The sequence below is a fragment of the Silurus aristotelis genome (genome assembly GCF_946808225.1).
Source record: "Silurus aristotelis genome assembly, chromosome: 2".
Lineage (NCBI taxonomy): Eukaryota > Metazoa > Chordata > Actinopteri > Siluriformes > Siluridae > Silurus > Silurus aristotelis.
The window spans coordinates 18,031,388-18,048,309 of record NC_139575.1 but is presented as its reverse complement, the minus strand read 5'-3'; the positions used below and the strand labels follow the sequence as shown (position 1 = coordinate 18,048,309).

Sequence of the window (16,922 nt, the reverse complement as noted above, 5' to 3'; positions counted from 1 at the left end):
CATCTAAATCCTCACATCATCTCTCAGCATTTTCTGCTAATTGTCCTAAATGCTATGTAACTGAACTACAATTTTTATTACTGTATTGTTACTTTGGTGAATGTATTCACTGCCAAAATCAGTACTGCAGGTTATATAAACATCTGTGTAATCAAGCACAATACAATGGTATATGTCAAGGTCTTTGTGTGTTACCAGACACTTACATGCCATGCTATTATTTGCCCTGACCTCACTTAATGCACTATTATTTAGTTTTTTAATGAAGTAAAATGATTAAAGCTTGCCGTGTGCAATTTTACTTTGTGTGATAATGAAAGGTTTTTATTTGTACAGTTCAAAATCTGACAAAAATGTAAATTTTTTTGCTCACTATATACAATACATAAGTAAGGTCTGTGACCACACTAACAAAGGTTAACGCAACTCATTCTCTTAGCAGCCTCCATTCACAGAGATACAAAGGGTTATTGTCTGCTGTCCACTCCCCACCTTTTTTCTCTTATATCATTTCCCTTTAATCTTGACTTTAACATCTCTAAATCCTTTCAGATATTTTGTTCTGCTATTGTTTTGATCATGACAGAGACACTCAAGTTTGAATGAATCCCTAATAATGCCACATATGCATGTGTCTCTGGTTCACATTCTCTCTTGGTCAGCCCTGATGGTTGGCTCATTGTTTGAAGTTTAAGGCAAGATCACTATCTACTAAATCTATAACAGGTTTAGAAAGAGCTTCAGTTGTGTGTGTGTGTGTGTGTGTGTGTGTGTGTGTGTGTGTGTGTGTGTGTGTGTGTGTGTGTGTGTGTGTGTATATATATATATATATATATATATATATATATATATATATATATATATATATATATATATATATATATATATATATATATATATATATACATACAGTGAGGAAAATAAGTATTTGAACACCCTGCTATTTTGCAAGGTTACTGTTGGTAATACACCAAGACGTCATGGTTGGAAATCATGCATGGCACGGACGGTTCCCCTGCTTAAACCAGCACATGTCCAGGCACGTCTTAAGTTTGCCAATGACCATTTGGATGATCCAGAGGAGTCATGGGAGAAAGTCATGTGGTCAGATGAGACCAAAATAGAACTTTTGGGTCATAATTCCACTAAACCTGTTTGGAGGATGAAGAATGATGAGTACCATCCCAAGAACACCATCCCTACTGTGAAGCATGGGGTGGTAGCATCATGCTTTGGGGGTGTTTTTTCTGCACATGGGACAGGGCGACTGCACTGTATTAAGGAGAGGATGAACGGGGCCATGTATTGCGAGATTTTGGGGAACAACCTCTTTCCCTCAGTTAGAGCATTGAAGATGGGTCGAGGCTGGGTCTTCCAACATGACAATGACCCGAAGCACACAGCCAGGATAACCAAGGAGTGGCTCTGTAAGAAGCATATCAAGGTTCTGGCGTGGCCTAGCCAGTCTCCAGACCTAAACCCAATAGAGAATCTTTGGAGGGAGCTCAAACTCCGTGTTTCTCAACGACAGGCCAGAAACCTGACTGATCTAGGGAAGATCTGTGTGGAGGAGTGGGCCAAAATCCCTCCTGCAGTGTGTGCAAACCTGGTGAAAAACTACAGGAAACGTTTGACCTCTGTAATTGCAAACAAAGGCTACTGTACCAAATATTAACATTGACTTTCTCAGGTGTTCAAATACTTATTTGCAGCTGTATCATACAAATAAATAGTTAAAAAATCATACATTGTTATTTCTGGATTTTTTTTTTTTAGATTATGTCTCTCACAGTGGACATGCACCTACGATAACAATTTCAGACCCCTCCATGATTTCTAAGTGGGAGAACTTGCAAAATAGCAGGGTGTTCAAATACGTATTTTCCTCACTGTATATATACACCTTCTCATTCAAAGAGTTTTCTTTATTTTCATGACTATGAAAATTGTAGATTCACACTGAAGGCATCAAAACTTCAAGAGGTAGTCACCTGAAATGGTCTTCCAACAGTCTTGAAGGAGTTCCCCGAGAGATGCTTGGCACTTTTTGGCCCTTTTGCCTTCACTCTGCGGTCCAGCTCACCCCTAAACCATCTCAATTGGGTTCGGGTCCAGTGACTGTGGAGGCCAGGTCATCTGGCGCAGCACCCCATCACTCTCCTTCTTGGTCAAATAGCCCTTGATGCCTTCAGTGTGACTCTACAATTTTCATAGTCATGAAAATAAAGAAAACTCTTTGAATGAGAAGGTGTGTCCAAACTTTTGGTCTGTACTGTATATATATATATATATATATATATATATATATATATATATATATATATATATATATATATATATATATATATATATATATATATATAAATAAAAATCTTTTACTGCCCAAGCTGTATAATGTACACTGTTTTCATATTTTAAACAAAAGGTTCAAGAAAAATGCACCATAGCCACTCTTTGCATACATAACATCTATACAGTATTCTCCACCTTCATTATGCATTACAGTCTTAGCTACTGTACATAATGAAAGCACATGTAACCCCGGGTATTGTTCTTGTTTGATGTGGACAAACCAGCCTGCTCCTGATTTTTCACTCTTTATTTGTAATGGTCCTCTACAAACAGCAAAAAGCCCATAAAACTCATGCTGTTATCTCTACCTGAGCACTTTTGTTGCATGGTAATGATTTTCAGTGGTTCAGACCAGCATGGGTCTGTGTCTCAGTGTAATAAATACATTTAGATAGAAACAGCAAAATAGGTCACCCAGGTTTCCACACCCAGGTACACTAATGTAAATGTGCAATTAGTGTTGAACTGCAGGTAATGTATTATTGCTCTTGGCTTGGGTGAAAATCTAACATAGAACATTGTCATTTATACAAGCAGACCTGAGCTCAAAAGAACCCTGTTGCTATGCAAGACACCACATTTCCATGGAGACAGGCGAATGGAATTAGCAAGCTAAACAGGATCCATAGCTTTACTGGAAGACTAATGTCTAATTCTGTCAATTTCACACACAGTTATGAAAGAAATAATAATTTATAATTATATTATGCATTTCTTTTAGAAATGTTTCATTTAAGTCATGTTATGACATTAAAGTTTGAATATTAGTTATTGCCTTTAAGAAAGGTTGATGATCATAAAGTCCCTAAAACGGATTAAATATAATTTTACTTTAGACATCTCTATTACCACATCCATTGCACAACAAAAAAATTACCTTTTGATCAATCACAATTACAACAATCGGTATTAATATAGCTTAGCTTAATGTAAAACCCATTTCAACAAACCCAATGATAACAAACCCAATAATATAATACAACAGACATGTTCCGAGTGCTAGTTACTCTTCAGGTATCTGTCCTGGTATGCTGACCCCATGGTCCAGGGTGTTTCTAGGGCTGGAGTTCACACAGCTGGATTTTGTGGTCTCAGTTTTGCTGCTGGTCCTCTGCAAAAACTGCAGGAAGTTCTCCTGGATGGATCCTTCATGACTAGAGCCTCCAAATTCCACAGTCCTGTTGGAAGCACAGCACTTCCTTAACTTTATGAGTTCCTCTCGAATCTGTCTGTTAAGCAGTCCATAGAAAAATGGGTTCACAGCAAATGAAGAGTATGCTAACCAGGTGACAATCTCCTCAATGTCTCCAGGACTCTGGAGTGGTGCCGTGATGGACATGTGAAGGTGAAAGGTAAAGTATGGAAGCCAGCACAACAAGAACTGCCCCACAATGACAACAAGTGTGAGAGCAGCCTTCCCACCTCCAAATACCCGCTCAGGGGACAGTCTCTGAGGCAGACTCCGTGTGGTAGTAATGATGGTAGTCTGACTGTTAATGGAATCTGAGCGACACTTTGCTGGATTAGGAGGCCAGGGGGGCATAGGAACATGTTGTCTTGCAGCTGACCGTGCCACCTTGTAGACATTGAGGTACACAGCAAAAATCACAACTGCAGGAATTAGAAAGCATGCCACACTGAAAAGAATTGCAAACACTTTCCTTAGACGACTATGACTCCAGTGCAAAGAGCAATGCGTAGCTGCAATTGAGCTCTGATTTCCATATGCTGGCCATCCAAGTAAGGTCACAAGTGCTAAAAGTAAAGATTTCACCCAGATGAATACCATGACTCCAACAGCCAGGTGTATAGTCATCTTCACCTCATAGCGCATGGGATGTACAATGTAATAGTAGCGTTCCACACTGATTGTGGTTACAGTAAGAATAGAGGCACAGACCAGAAACACATTAATAAAAATGTAGACTTGGCACTCCAAAACTGTGAATGTTACAGTACTGAAGAATGGAGAACTAGATACTATTCCAAGAGGCATCAGTAAAATGGCGCAAAGCAAATCCACTGCACAAAGATGGCACACAAATGCATATTTCTTCGTGTGTGGAGCTCGAGCAATGGCTAAAATAACTCCAGTGTTGCCAAGCAGGGCTGCAAGGTTAAGGGTCACCATGCCAAATAGCCCCACTAGATGTTTAATTTGGGATTCGGAGTGGATGACTTCCTCTAAGCTTGGAAGAGTAGGCTTTGTGGGTCTCCATTGGCTAGATATATCGTTTGGAGTTGTGTGATTAGTCAGGAAACTTGGCCCAGCTTTCTCCATAATTCACAGTTTGTATGTCAAGTCAAGATCCACCATCTCCAAATATTTTATTTCCTTTGAATTGTATTGCTAAAAAAAAAGGAGGAAAAACAAAAGATAACTATTGCATCATGTTATAATTATATTTAAATTAAAAATACTTTACACATCTAAACTTTACGTAAGGTCAGGTATTACATTGGACTTACTTTTCATTGAGGTTTTATTAAATGCAACACTAAGATGTGAAAATTGTGTAGTGTGATTTCTAATGTATGTATTTCTATAGTATTGTAATATAATGCATTGTGCAACATGAGCTATTGTCCTTGTTTTGTAGGTTAAATCTAAAGAAAATTGTTATGCACGTGTATATATGCGCATATAATATATATATATATATATATATATATATATATATATATATATATATATATATATATATATATATATATAATTATTATTATTTATTTCATGCTATTGTAAATTACCAGTTTCCCAATATCAGACATTTCCTGATTTTCATTTTGCTTCCCTAATGGCTTTTAGGTAATCAATCACCTTTCAAAAGTGGTGTCTTTGTTCTTTAAGGGACACAGAAAGGGAAAAAGCATACCTGCAAGAACCATTGTTGTTTCTGTTCACCCACAAAGTCCAGCAGAATCCCCTTCTTACCCAAGGTAGTCAATATCACAGACTGCTTGCAAGTCAACCTTATCCACAACATATGATGCTCACACTTTCTCACCTCTCTCATTCCATATGTTTTATCCAGCTTGTAGTTTAAGGGAAATCTCATCATCTGATCCAAGGAGGGCCTTTCTTGGGGCCCAGGTGAGAGAAGAGAATGGCACCTTGTCTGCTTCATCCACCGATGTCCATCAATAGATGCACCACTTAAGTTGGTGTCTTAGTAGGATTCTCTCGTGCTTCGTGTGTGTGTGCGTGTGTGTGTGTGTAGGGCTGTGACTGTCACACATTGTATTCCATTTATCCCCCCCACACTCTCTTCCTCTTTGAAACGGACACATGCTCCTCTGTCCTCAAGAGTGTGAGTGCTCCCCTGGGTCCTACAACACACCCGTTAACAAGAACCAATAATAAAAATAAAAAAACCAACAAACATTAAATTAAAAAAAAGATAATCATTTAAAGTCAATAATTTGTGTTGTGACTAAAAATTATATCCAAAAATATTTAACCAAAGTGTTTTCTTTTCAACAGTCAAATCTGAGCACACTGGAAGCAAGCAAGTAAAATACATATGAATAAAGAAGCCTGTCCAAGAGTACACAGAGAGAAAGCTTATAGTCTTAGTCTGTTGCCAGATATCTCAATTTTAGTGAAAATGGTACCGAATACAACATTTTCAATTAATTTATTTGTCTGAAATTCATGTAATTATCCGGTGACTGGATAAACCAATATCTTCATTTAAGTTCAACAAGTGAAGGTCTGAGAATACATCCAGCTAAGACTTTGAGCAGAATTTTAGAAATTGTTAAGAATTAAACAAGTGCTTATTGTTTGTTGAAGCACAGCCAAAAGGAAATTTATTCTCGCATCCTGCCACCAGAACAGAAAGTGTCTTGATTTACCTAGAGGGATGGTGGATCCTGTGTAGCCTAGAGGTTCAAAGAGAGCGTGATGCAGAATGAGGGGTGGTGATGAGTAAGCTGATGTAGCAGAGTTCTGCAAACCCAGCTGTGCAAATCGGCAATTCTATTTATTATATATATGTGGACTACATGCAGCCTGGAGGTAAAGATGAAAGAGATTGGATTTTTAACAGAAACTGTTATACTACCTGTAAGTGCATATGGTGATCAAACACTGGAGGACATGAGCTGTTTAATAAGTTGCAAGTAAAAGTAACAAACCTCGTTTCAGACCTCGGAACTGTATAAGCAAGCAGGCACAGCCTCGTGGTTTGACTATTCAAAGCTACTTCCAACAGTGACACCTACTGGATACTGTATAGAAATAAAGCCTCAAGTGTAGATTTATGCACAATTATTTATTTTACACCTATCAGGCACCACAGCAAGAGAGCTCTTAAAAGCTTGACATTCCTTCAAACTTAATTTTTTAAAAAGTGCAGTTGGATATTGCAATATATTGTGGTTATTTATGTGGTTATCGGAAGGTTGGGGGTTCAAGCCCCAGTATCGCCAAGCTGCCACTCTTGGGCCCTTGAGCAAGGGATGCCTAAAACCCTTTCATTTGGACAGTTTCAAAAACAAAAGCAGTATTTACTGTATGAATTTCTATAATTAACAGATGATGTACTAAAAAGTGCTACACAGAAAGAATAATGGGCTCATACAACCTATAACATTTTAGAAAAGCCACAAGAAACCAAAAGTGGAATCCTGGGTGCTATTTTTAATTATTTGAATCTGTTACCTTTTAAAAACCAGGCAGATCACTGCTCTGGAAATCAACTTGGAAACAACGTGATCATGAAGAATTAACTTAATATTAGCCCTAAATAATGATTTTATAAGTCCCTCTAATGTAAATTGTGAAGTTCCTTGTCTAGTTAATGCACAAGAAAATATATATTTTTTAACCAGTTTAAATTAGTCCTTTTTTGCTGCACATGATTCATTAGGCCTTCATTAATACCATAAAATCAGAAAAACAAAAACAACAAAAAAACTGGGATGAATATAAACTGAAACGTTGAGGTTTGAGGAAAGAAAAGCAGGACAGAAAGCCAATACAAATCAATCAAACAGAAAAAATGCAAATTCCACCACTAATTAAACTAAACTTCTATATATTGCAAACATCTCAGTTCCACATGGGATTCTACAGATTCTACAATAAAAGGAAGACAGTCCAAAACTATCTTGAACAAAGATAATGTCTAAAAAAAAAGTTAGTGTGTTTGCAATATGAAGGCTTTATCATATAAACCACATCCACAAATATTAATTTACTGAGGGCATTATTAAGCCACTTATCATTATGGTGAACATCAATTCAGACTCTTTAAAGACTTTGCTTAACTAGGAATAAAGTACAATTTTATTGTAGCATTTTGTGTAGTTAAACATTTGTGGTTGAGCAGAGTGGTGTCCTGCATGTTTTTCTAGTCCCATTGCAGCAGGAGTTAGAAGAGGAGCTCCAGCAGGTAACGGATGCGACACTGACTCTCCTTGTAAATCAGATACTCACTGTTGTAGAAGTTGCTTTTTTGGTATTCAGATTGTTGAATGGCTTTCCCTTGTGGCACAGCCACTTTCTTCCCATCCAGTGTAATGAAGACATCTTTTAAGGGATCTAAGAAGTACAAAGGATTAAAAACCAATAGCAATATTGGTTAATGAAGGTGTTTGTTGTTAATAAAATGATCATGCTTATCATGTAGGTTTTCTATTTTCACATATACAATTGTAGATGTTTATTTATTTGTACTTTTGAATTACTGAATCAAAATATTATATATATTATATATATATATATATATATATATACACACACACACACACACACACACACACACACACACACACACACACACACACACACACAGTGAAACCCGGTTATGTCGACGTCCCAGGGGGTCGCCAAAAAGCATCAAAGTAACCGATGATCGAGATAAACGAAAATCAAAATGGCGGCAGTATATTAACGTGCTTGAAATTTCTTTATGTACATGATGTGCGTTAATAAATGAGAATGTGCATGCACGTGTTTTTGAAGGTTTTTTTTTTTACACAACAGCGTTGCCACGATTTGTTTGATGAAGGCGTGCTATAAAAATACATACACTACATGTTTATCTGTCAGGAATCCACCTGCCACGCTGAAGGGGGCCGAAGAGGGCGTGGCAGGTGGATTCCTGACAGATAAACATGTGTTTTCTCGCCCGCTTTCTCTGAAGCTCCCGGCTTCAATCGCGCACATATGGTGCTCGTTTAGCATCATCACCAGCTCCTATTTAAACTTCCACACTCTCACTGTCCGTTATTGTTGGTATATGTTGGTTCACGGCGGTCGTTGTTATCGCTCATGCGTATCCCGGTACGTGCCTTTCCACCGGCACTCTCTCAACGGCTGCTCTTTTCTTCCCAAAGCCGCGCCGCGCCCCTACTAACACTACGAACACTAGCACTAACTAACAGCAGAGATTCACCAGTATACAATACGACACCTGTAGCATCTGTAAGGCTTGATTTTTCCGCCACTTCCGCGAGTTCTTCTGTGGCTGCACCGAGATAACCGACGTTAAATGGCAAATTTTCCCCCCCTTTTATATATATATATATATATATATATATATATATATATATATATATATATATATATATATATATATATATATATAAAATAAAAGTACTTTTTTTGTTTTGTTTTTTTTTTTAAGAAAAAATGTTGCCACAATTATTTTTTTTATTACATTACTGTTTAGTACACACACACACAATTTATTTATTTATTTTTTTACATTATTGTCATTTATGTTAAATGTAATTCTTTTTGAAGGCATCTTTTCTTTACAGCATTTCTTTGTGCATGAAACTTTCATACAGCTTTAATCTCTTCGCTTGTGACAAAAGTATAATTACTTAATTTATTTCTTTTATAAATAGAATTTTTACTTTAACATGGAAGAGACACCGACCTGGTTCTACTATCCCACGTGCAACCACACTGTCATAGCCATCAGGGGCCTTCCTTAAGCTTGGGTCATCTTTTGTGATTGTGTACTCCTTGCCCAGAGCAACTTCATTCAGAAACATAATGCCGATGTTCTGTGAAGTTTGGACTGCAAAAAGGTATTTATATACACACATTACACACTTTCATATGACACCATATCGTTCATGTACCAAATAGAAGACCAGTTTGAAAACAAAATGCTGTTGACCACTTTACTGATATTTCTATGATGGTATTACACAAGAAATCCAAGGATCCTCACCATACCCAGCAGATTTAGAATTTTCTGAAGCAAAGTAAATCCCCCTGCCCACCCGGCCACCAGAGTGTGGCATGATGCGTAGGCCACTTTTCAAAATGGCTGCCACAACAGCCACATTAGTACCATGCCACAGCAGCTTTCTGTTGTCCAAGGCATCATTTTCACTGAAGCGGTCGGCCTGCACAGACAAAAACACATACGCCGTAAGCACGTACACACTGATTTTATTGAGTAAACTTAAATAAGGGCTTTACCACAGTTTGTCTGAGTATTGTGTGGGGTAAGAGACTATGGCACATATTTTATAAACATAAAGGTAAAGTATATACATGCATAAAATGGAATTTAGCTTACCTCTTTTTCTCTGTCCACTTCCCATACATCTTTTATGCTCAGGTTGTTGCCAGTGGCATTTAAGTATTTCTCGATAATCTTAAATCAAGAAATTTAAAACAATTAAAATCCTATAATAACCATAAAAAATAGATTGCAAAAATAAATTAAAACTGTTAAAATTAACATATCTGCCTAAAAAAATATATTTTATAAACTTTAAACATGTGTACCTTAAACGTGTCAGATTTTTTATCCAAGAGTGTGAGGTTGCATTTTAGAGACTCGTAGTCCTGGTCTATTGGATTAGGAACAGTTTCCACCATCTCCTCATTTGCTTTTTCTGACTCAGCTTTAAGGCTTTGGGCGATCTCTATATCTGCCAAGACCTACCACAAGTAACAGCATGGGAAACTGTGATGGTTCCAACATTTTTGACAAAATAAAGTAAAATATACCATAGCAGAATGTTTAGCAATTACATTATTCAATAAATGACAGAAAGAAAACATGTACACAGAACATCTTACCAAAAGCATCTCCTTCTTTTCTTGAAGGATAACATCATTATTGATGACAGGCGGTCGATTGCGGCCAAAGTTATGTGGAATAAAGGTGAAGAACTTGGACGCAAGTTCTTCCAAGCTTTTATAATTTCTTCTTTTTATTGCCTCCCCAATTTCTTCTAATGCCTCAAAGCCTTTAGCAATCTGCTGCTTACTCAGCTTCCCCAGTGGCATCTTCTTAATGTCTGAGCAGAAGAGCAAATTTAGACAGTGCATAACAAAAGTTAAAAACATCTACCTTTGGGTTGAGGGCAAAGCCTAAAGGAAAAAACTGGTTGCTTAAGAGTTAAGTCAAACGCTCTATGCTACTGAAGGTCTTAAATTAAATGTCACAATTATTCGCACTAGTTTATAGCCAGCTTTCCCCATCACATTCCAAATATTGATAAAAGACCACAATACATGATGAAATGATGATCATGCTCTGCTGGCCAGGATGCCAGCTTGACTACATCTAAATGTGGTTTGCACACTTGTACTGTATGTAGTCCTGTCAAAAGTCTTTTTGTTTTCTTGTAAGTTTTGTCAAAACTAAAGTCCTAAACCAGATAAACAGATTGAGCTGAAATCACACCCAGGTTCATGCGCTCCATGGCCTCTTTGAACATGTCATTGTTGAAGATGAGCTTTATGAGTCTTTGAGTTGAAGCCTCCAACTTGCAAGGAAGAATGTTCTTTGTATCCATCACTGCTCTGCTAATCGCACCATCGACCTGAAACATTCAACAATCAACAATAAATGCTTTAATCAACAATAAATGCTTTATTTAACAATAAATGGTTTTGAAAGTTATTTATGTACAATATCAGTCATTTTCTGTATAATTGAACAAACAGAAACTGGAGAAAACGTTCAGATAAAACTTTGGACATCGTGTTTTACTTAAAGAATGTGGTCACAAGCATAGTGTAATGCGTTTTTTATTACTTATACTTAAAAATGAGCACAATACTGGAATTATGGGAACTTTGCAATTAGATACATTTACATTTATGGCATTTTGCAGATGCCTTTATCCAGATCTCAAAAGAGGCTTAAGTCTTAATAGATAAGATTTCTTGACTTGCCTTCACTTCAGCCTCCTGGTCTCCTTCCACCTCAATCAGAGTGTATTTGCCTGCATGAGAGACAAAGTTGTCCCGATCACTCCAGTTGTTCTTTGTTTTGTCTTTGAATTTCTTTTCAAAGTTTTTAGTGGCAGCATCAACTTTTGAAGGTCCAGCTAGATTATTCTGTCCTGCTTCTCCCTGTCCATTACAAAAAGGGGGTTCAAGGTTAAGCATAAATGTAAGAATGAACTAGCACATGTATTTATACTATAATCAGAAAAACATACATTTAAAGATAAAATGTTTGTTTAATAGTGTGCCAGGAGTGATTAAAGATCATCAAATCTGACCAATGTCGGTACAACAATTTTAATTCAAGTCAATAACCCTTATAATAGACCACATCCAAAACCAATCTGGAGAACTCTTACCTCAACCCCACTGAACACTATTGGGATGAACTGGAATGCTGGCTGCACCTGACTTTATTAATGCTATTGTGACTAAATAAGCACAAATCTTCACAACCTTCTTCTTCTTCTTCTTTCGGCTGCTCCCTTTAGGGGTCACCACAGCTGATCATCTGTCCCCACACTACCTTGTCCTCTGCATCTGCCTTGTGGCTAATCCTGTCCATCCTCGTCACTCCCAATGAAAATCTCAACATCTTCTGCTCTGCTACCTCCAGCTCCACCTCCTGTCTTTTACTCAATGCCACTTTCTTCTAACCATACAACATTGCAGGTCTCACCACAGTCCTATAAACTTTCCCCTCTCTTCAGCACTTACCTGCACCTCTCCAGGCTCTTCTCCACCTGCTCCCTACTCTCACCACAAATCACAATATCATCCGCAAACATCATAGTCAATGGAGACTCCTGTCTGACCTCGTCCTTCAACCTGTCCATCAACACTGCAAACAGTAAAGGGCTCAGAGCCGATCCTTGATGTCGTACACTTTTTCTAGATCCACAAATATACAATGCAACCCCTTCTGACCTTCTCTATACTTCTCCATCAACATTCTCAAAGCAAATTACGTCTGTGGTGCTCTTCCTTAGCATGAAACTATACTGTTGCTCACAGATGGTCACCTCTTCTTTTAGCCTGGCTTCCACTACTCTTTCCCATAACTTCATGGTGTGACTGATCAACTTTTTTTACCCTGTAGTTACCCTGTACATACATCTCCCTTATTTTTAAAAACTGGTACCAGCACACTCCTTTCAATCGATGCTGTCTAGCTACACTGTCCCCTGCTAACACCTTACAGTCTCCAATCTCCTTCAGGTTGCATCTCCTAAATAGAACATAGTTTACCTGTGTGCACCTCGCTCCACTCTTATACGTCACCCTATGATCCTCCTTCTTTTTAAAATGTGTTCATCACTGCCATCTCCATCCTTTTAGCAAAATCTACCACCATCTACCACCCTTCCACATTCCTCTCCTTAAAGCCATACCTACCCATCACCTCCTCATCACCTCTGTTCCTTTTACCTACATGAAATTCTGTCTCAATCACTCTTTCATTCCTAGGTACCCCTACTACCACTTCATCTAACTCATTCCAGAATTTTTCTTTCTCCATCTCAAAACCCACTTATGGAGCATAAGCACTATTGACATTTATCATCACCCCTTCAACTTCCAGCTTCATGTCATCACCCTATCAGAAACTCTCTTCACCTCCACTACACTCTTTCTGTACTCTTCCTTCAGGATCATCCCTACACCATTTCTCGTTCCATCCACACCATGATAGAACAGTTTAAACCCACCTCCAATGTTCCTGGCCTTACTCCCTTTCCACCTGGTCTCCTGAACATACAACATTTCTACCTTTCTCCTCTCCATCATATCAGCTAACTCTCTCCCTTTACCAGTCATAGTACCAACATTTAAAGTGCCAACCCTGACCTCCACTCTCCTCCACTTCTCCTAACCCTGCTGTCTCTGTAAATGTCTTTTCTCTCTCCTTTAGCCAAAAGTAGCCCAATTTTCACCTGTACCCTGTCGGCTAACGATACCTGTGGCGGTCATTGGTAACTCGGGCCTCGACCGATCTGGTATGAAATTCTGGTTCTAGTTTAAGCTGAAAGCCCTTACTAAAGCAACCCTCCCCATTTATCCGGGCTTGGGACCGGCACTAAGAGTGCACTGGCTTGTGCAACCCTAATGGCTGGGTTGAGCAGAAATCTTTACAACCTCACTCGAAAAAATTCAAACTATGTCTATATAGTGTACATACATATTGTGAAACTATTACAGGCTTTCAAGAGTAATGTACAAAATCCCAATGAAACCATAATTTGCAGTATATTAGTATATATTAATTTTTATACAAAAGATTTATCCAGAAATTTAACAGCCCTACTTACTACTCGGCCCCATCTTGTCCAGCAATAATATTGATTTCCTGACATTAAGACTTGGATCAAATAAAATTTGTTATTGTTATTTCCAATGTTGGTCTGGTTCAGCATACAATCATAATCTTCATGAACCTGTTAAAACAAACAAGTAAATTTTAATAGAGAATAATTTTTTATTATTAATTAATATCTATATCATATTTATAATCATTTTATTTATATTATAAATATATATATATATATATATATATATATATATATATATATATATATATACATACATACATACATACATACATACATACATACATACATACATACATACATACATACACACACACACACACACACACACACACACACACACACACACACACACACACACACACACACACACACACACACACACACACACACACACGAACCCGGTTATGTCGATGTCCTAGGGGGTCGCCAAGCATCGAGGTAACCGATGATCGAGATAAACGAAAATCAAAATGGCGGCAGTATATTAACGTGCTTGAAACACACATATACATATTATATATATAAAGCTCAAATACCACTGACTGACTCACTCACTCATCACGAAATTTCTTTATGTACATGATGTGCGTTAATAAATGAGAATGTGCATGTACGAGTTTTTGAAGGTTTTTTTACACAACAGCGTTGCCGCGATTTGTTTGATGAAGGCATGCTATAAAAATACATACAGTACATGTTTATCTGTCAGGAATCCACCTGCCACGCCCTCTTCGGCCCCCTTTGCCGTGGCAGGTGTTTTCTCGGCCGCTTTCTCTGAAGCTCCCGGCTTCAATCGCGCACATATGGTGCTCGTTTAGCATCATCACCAGCTCCTATTTAAACTTCCACACTCTCACTGTCAGTTATTATTGGTATATGTTGGTTCACGGCGGCCGTTGTTATCGCTCATGCGTATCCCGGTACGTGCCTTTCCACCGGCACTCTCTCAACGGCTGCTCTTTTTCTTCCCCCCGAACCTGCCGGTGTTCATTCTATGCTTTTGCTCATCCCACGTTCCGTGCCGCCAAGCGCGGCTTTCGCCTCCAGTTCATCGCATAACATTTAACAACAAAAGGCATATATATGTGCCCTAACTAACAGCAGAGATTCACCAGTATACAATACAACACCTGGAGCAGCTGTAAGCCTTGATTTTTCTGCCACTTCCGCGAGTTCTTCTGCGGCTGCACCGAGATAACCGACGTTAAATAGCAAATTCCCCCCCCCCCCCCCCCCCTTTCTGCTCGAGATATTAGGGTTCGGCGACATAAAAAATATCTACATAACCGATAAAAAATGCTCAGAAAAAGCGAGAATTTGGCGGTTCCACTTCAAAAACGTCGACTTAATAGGGTTGTCGAGGTAACCGAGGGCGAGATAACCGGGTTCCACTGTAATTGGTTATCATCGATAAACTGAAGTTCACCCCATAACACCAAAAGACTTGTTCTAACCTCTGAATCTGATAAGGGACATAAGCTGTCAGGTTTCCGGCTAGCCTTAAACTGTGTTCCTGTGGCCTTCAGAGCTTCTTTAGCAGAGGTAAACTTGTCTTTTACTGATGTGTCAGGCTCCTTTTTTATCTTCTTTCCACTTCCACCTGCTTTGGTGGCAGATGCTGCCTTTCTCTTTGGTGCCATGCTTTCTCCTTGTCCTAGAACAGATGATGTGACATTCACTGATGAAAGTAATAAAATAATTTCCAAAGATATATAAGAAGCTTACCCAGAAAACCAATGGATAATGTTCTAAACTCAAGTCATGTCTTTGTCAATGTCTTCAACTATTTTGTCTGATTTACATTATTAACAAATTTACACTGGGAACCTCAGAGAACCCACCAGATTTAATACACTTTCACAAAGTGGCAAGTATGGCAATGGAATTTATATTTAAAAAAATTTTGTCTAACTAAAAAAAATAAATTAATACAGCATGGTTGGCATGACTAAGTGGCTGGCATTATATACAAGATACAGTCTCTATGGGGTTTCTGTACATGCTCTCTCCGTGTACATGTGGGTTTTCTGTGGGTTATTCATTTAGATGACCTGGCTTCAATAAATTGTCCCAATGTGTGAACGAGTGTGTTAATGCAGCAGACAGGCATCCTGTGTACTTCCAACATATGCCTAAGGTTTCCAGTACAGGCTATGGGTTAACTGTTTAACTCCATACTGTTTAAGACCAAAAGAAAGCGGCAAGTAAGTTGTAATATTATGCTGACTTCACAGGACCTTACAGAATTAGGACTTAGAAGAGGACAGTAAATCTGTACACTGAAATGTATTTTATATATATATATATATATATATATATATATATATATATATATATATACACACACACACACACACACACACACACACACACACACACACACACACACATATATACATATTATATATATAAAGCTCAAATACCACTGACTGACTCACTCACTCATCACGAAATCTCAAAAACCACTGAACGGATTGCAATGAAATTTGAAACATACCTTCCTCTTGGGTCTTAGGTGCTCACTAAGAAAGGGTTTTGAAAAATTCGCCCTGGATCGCGGCTAACTCGCGAAAAACGCAATTTCTCACGCATTGAAAATTCTTCGAAATAACATTATGGATCCTAATGAAACTTAGTACATTGTTTCTTATTAGATGTTAGATGCACGATAAAAATTATTTTCAAAGTAGTTTGCCCTGTATCGGTACTACAAAGGGGTAGTACGTTATTTGTTGACGTTGCGTTCTGATCTCTGATCATCCAGTCCTGCTCAGTGCTTACTGCTTATTGCCATATTGCTTAGAGTTCTGCCTTCTGTAGCGAAGCACGGATACTTTCAGCTAGTACATACATACAGTGAGGAAAATAAGTATTTGAACACCCTGCTATTTTGCAAGCTCTCCCTCTTAGAAATCATGGAGGGGTCTGAAATTGTCATCGTAGGTGCATGTCCACTGTGAGAGACATAATCTAAAAAAAAAATCCAGAAATCACAATATATGATTTTTAAACTATTTATTTGTATG

The 16,922-nt window shown here is 38.1% G+C and overlaps 2 protein-coding genes across 3 annotated transcripts in view; both read right to left on the bottom strand.

The window, feature by feature from the left end:
* Window positions 1-296: 296 nt before the first annotated feature.
* gpr61l (G protein-coupled receptor 61-like) lies at window positions 297-6,334 on the bottom strand. Its single transcript, XM_083521296.1, has 4 exons — window positions 6,211-6,334; window positions 5,229-5,682; window positions 2,351-4,702; window positions 297-790 (listed from the first exon to the last, which is right to left on the bottom strand). The coding sequence occupies exon 3, from the start codon at window positions 4,631-4,633 to the stop codon at window positions 3,356-3,358; it is 1,278 nt and encodes a 425-aa protein (XP_083377422.1). The 5' UTR covers window positions 4,634-4,702; window positions 5,229-5,682; window positions 6,211-6,334; the 3' UTR covers window positions 297-790; window positions 2,351-3,355.
* Window positions 6,335-6,610: 276 nt separating this feature from the next.
* parp3 (poly (ADP-ribose) polymerase family, member 3) overlaps window positions 6,611-16,922 on the bottom strand; it is a 13,718-nt gene continuing 3,406 nt past the window's right edge. Inside the window, exons 2-12 of one of the 2 annotated variants that reach the window (XR_014530167.1) lie at window positions 15,351-15,550; window positions 13,876-14,001; window positions 11,513-11,692; window positions 11,019-11,157; window positions 10,409-10,629; window positions 10,112-10,267; window positions 9,900-9,977; window positions 9,546-9,723; window positions 9,246-9,389; window positions 7,088-7,900; window positions 6,611-6,991 (exon numbers count right to left, since the gene is read on the bottom strand). Coding sequence is in view for 1 of the 2 variants with exons in the window: in XM_083521065.1 (XP_083377191.1) it covers window positions 7,731-7,900; window positions 9,246-9,389; window positions 9,546-9,723; window positions 9,900-9,977; window positions 10,112-10,267; window positions 10,409-10,629; window positions 11,019-11,157; window positions 11,513-11,692; window positions 13,876-14,001; window positions 15,351-15,536 (1,578 nt within the window). In the remaining variant the exon portion in view is untranslated. Of the gene's footprint in view, window positions 7,901-9,245; window positions 9,390-9,545; window positions 9,724-9,899; window positions 9,978-10,111; window positions 10,268-10,408; window positions 10,630-11,018; window positions 11,158-11,512; window positions 11,693-13,875; window positions 14,002-15,350; window positions 15,551-16,922 lie in introns of both variants that reach the window. The other variant, XM_083521065.1, reaches the window with a different exon arrangement.

Coding starts and splice junctions, on each gene's coding strand:
- gpr61l (XM_083521296.1), bottom strand. CDS start 4,633: ATGGAGAAAGCTGGGCCAAGTTTCCTGACTAATCACACAACTCCAAAC.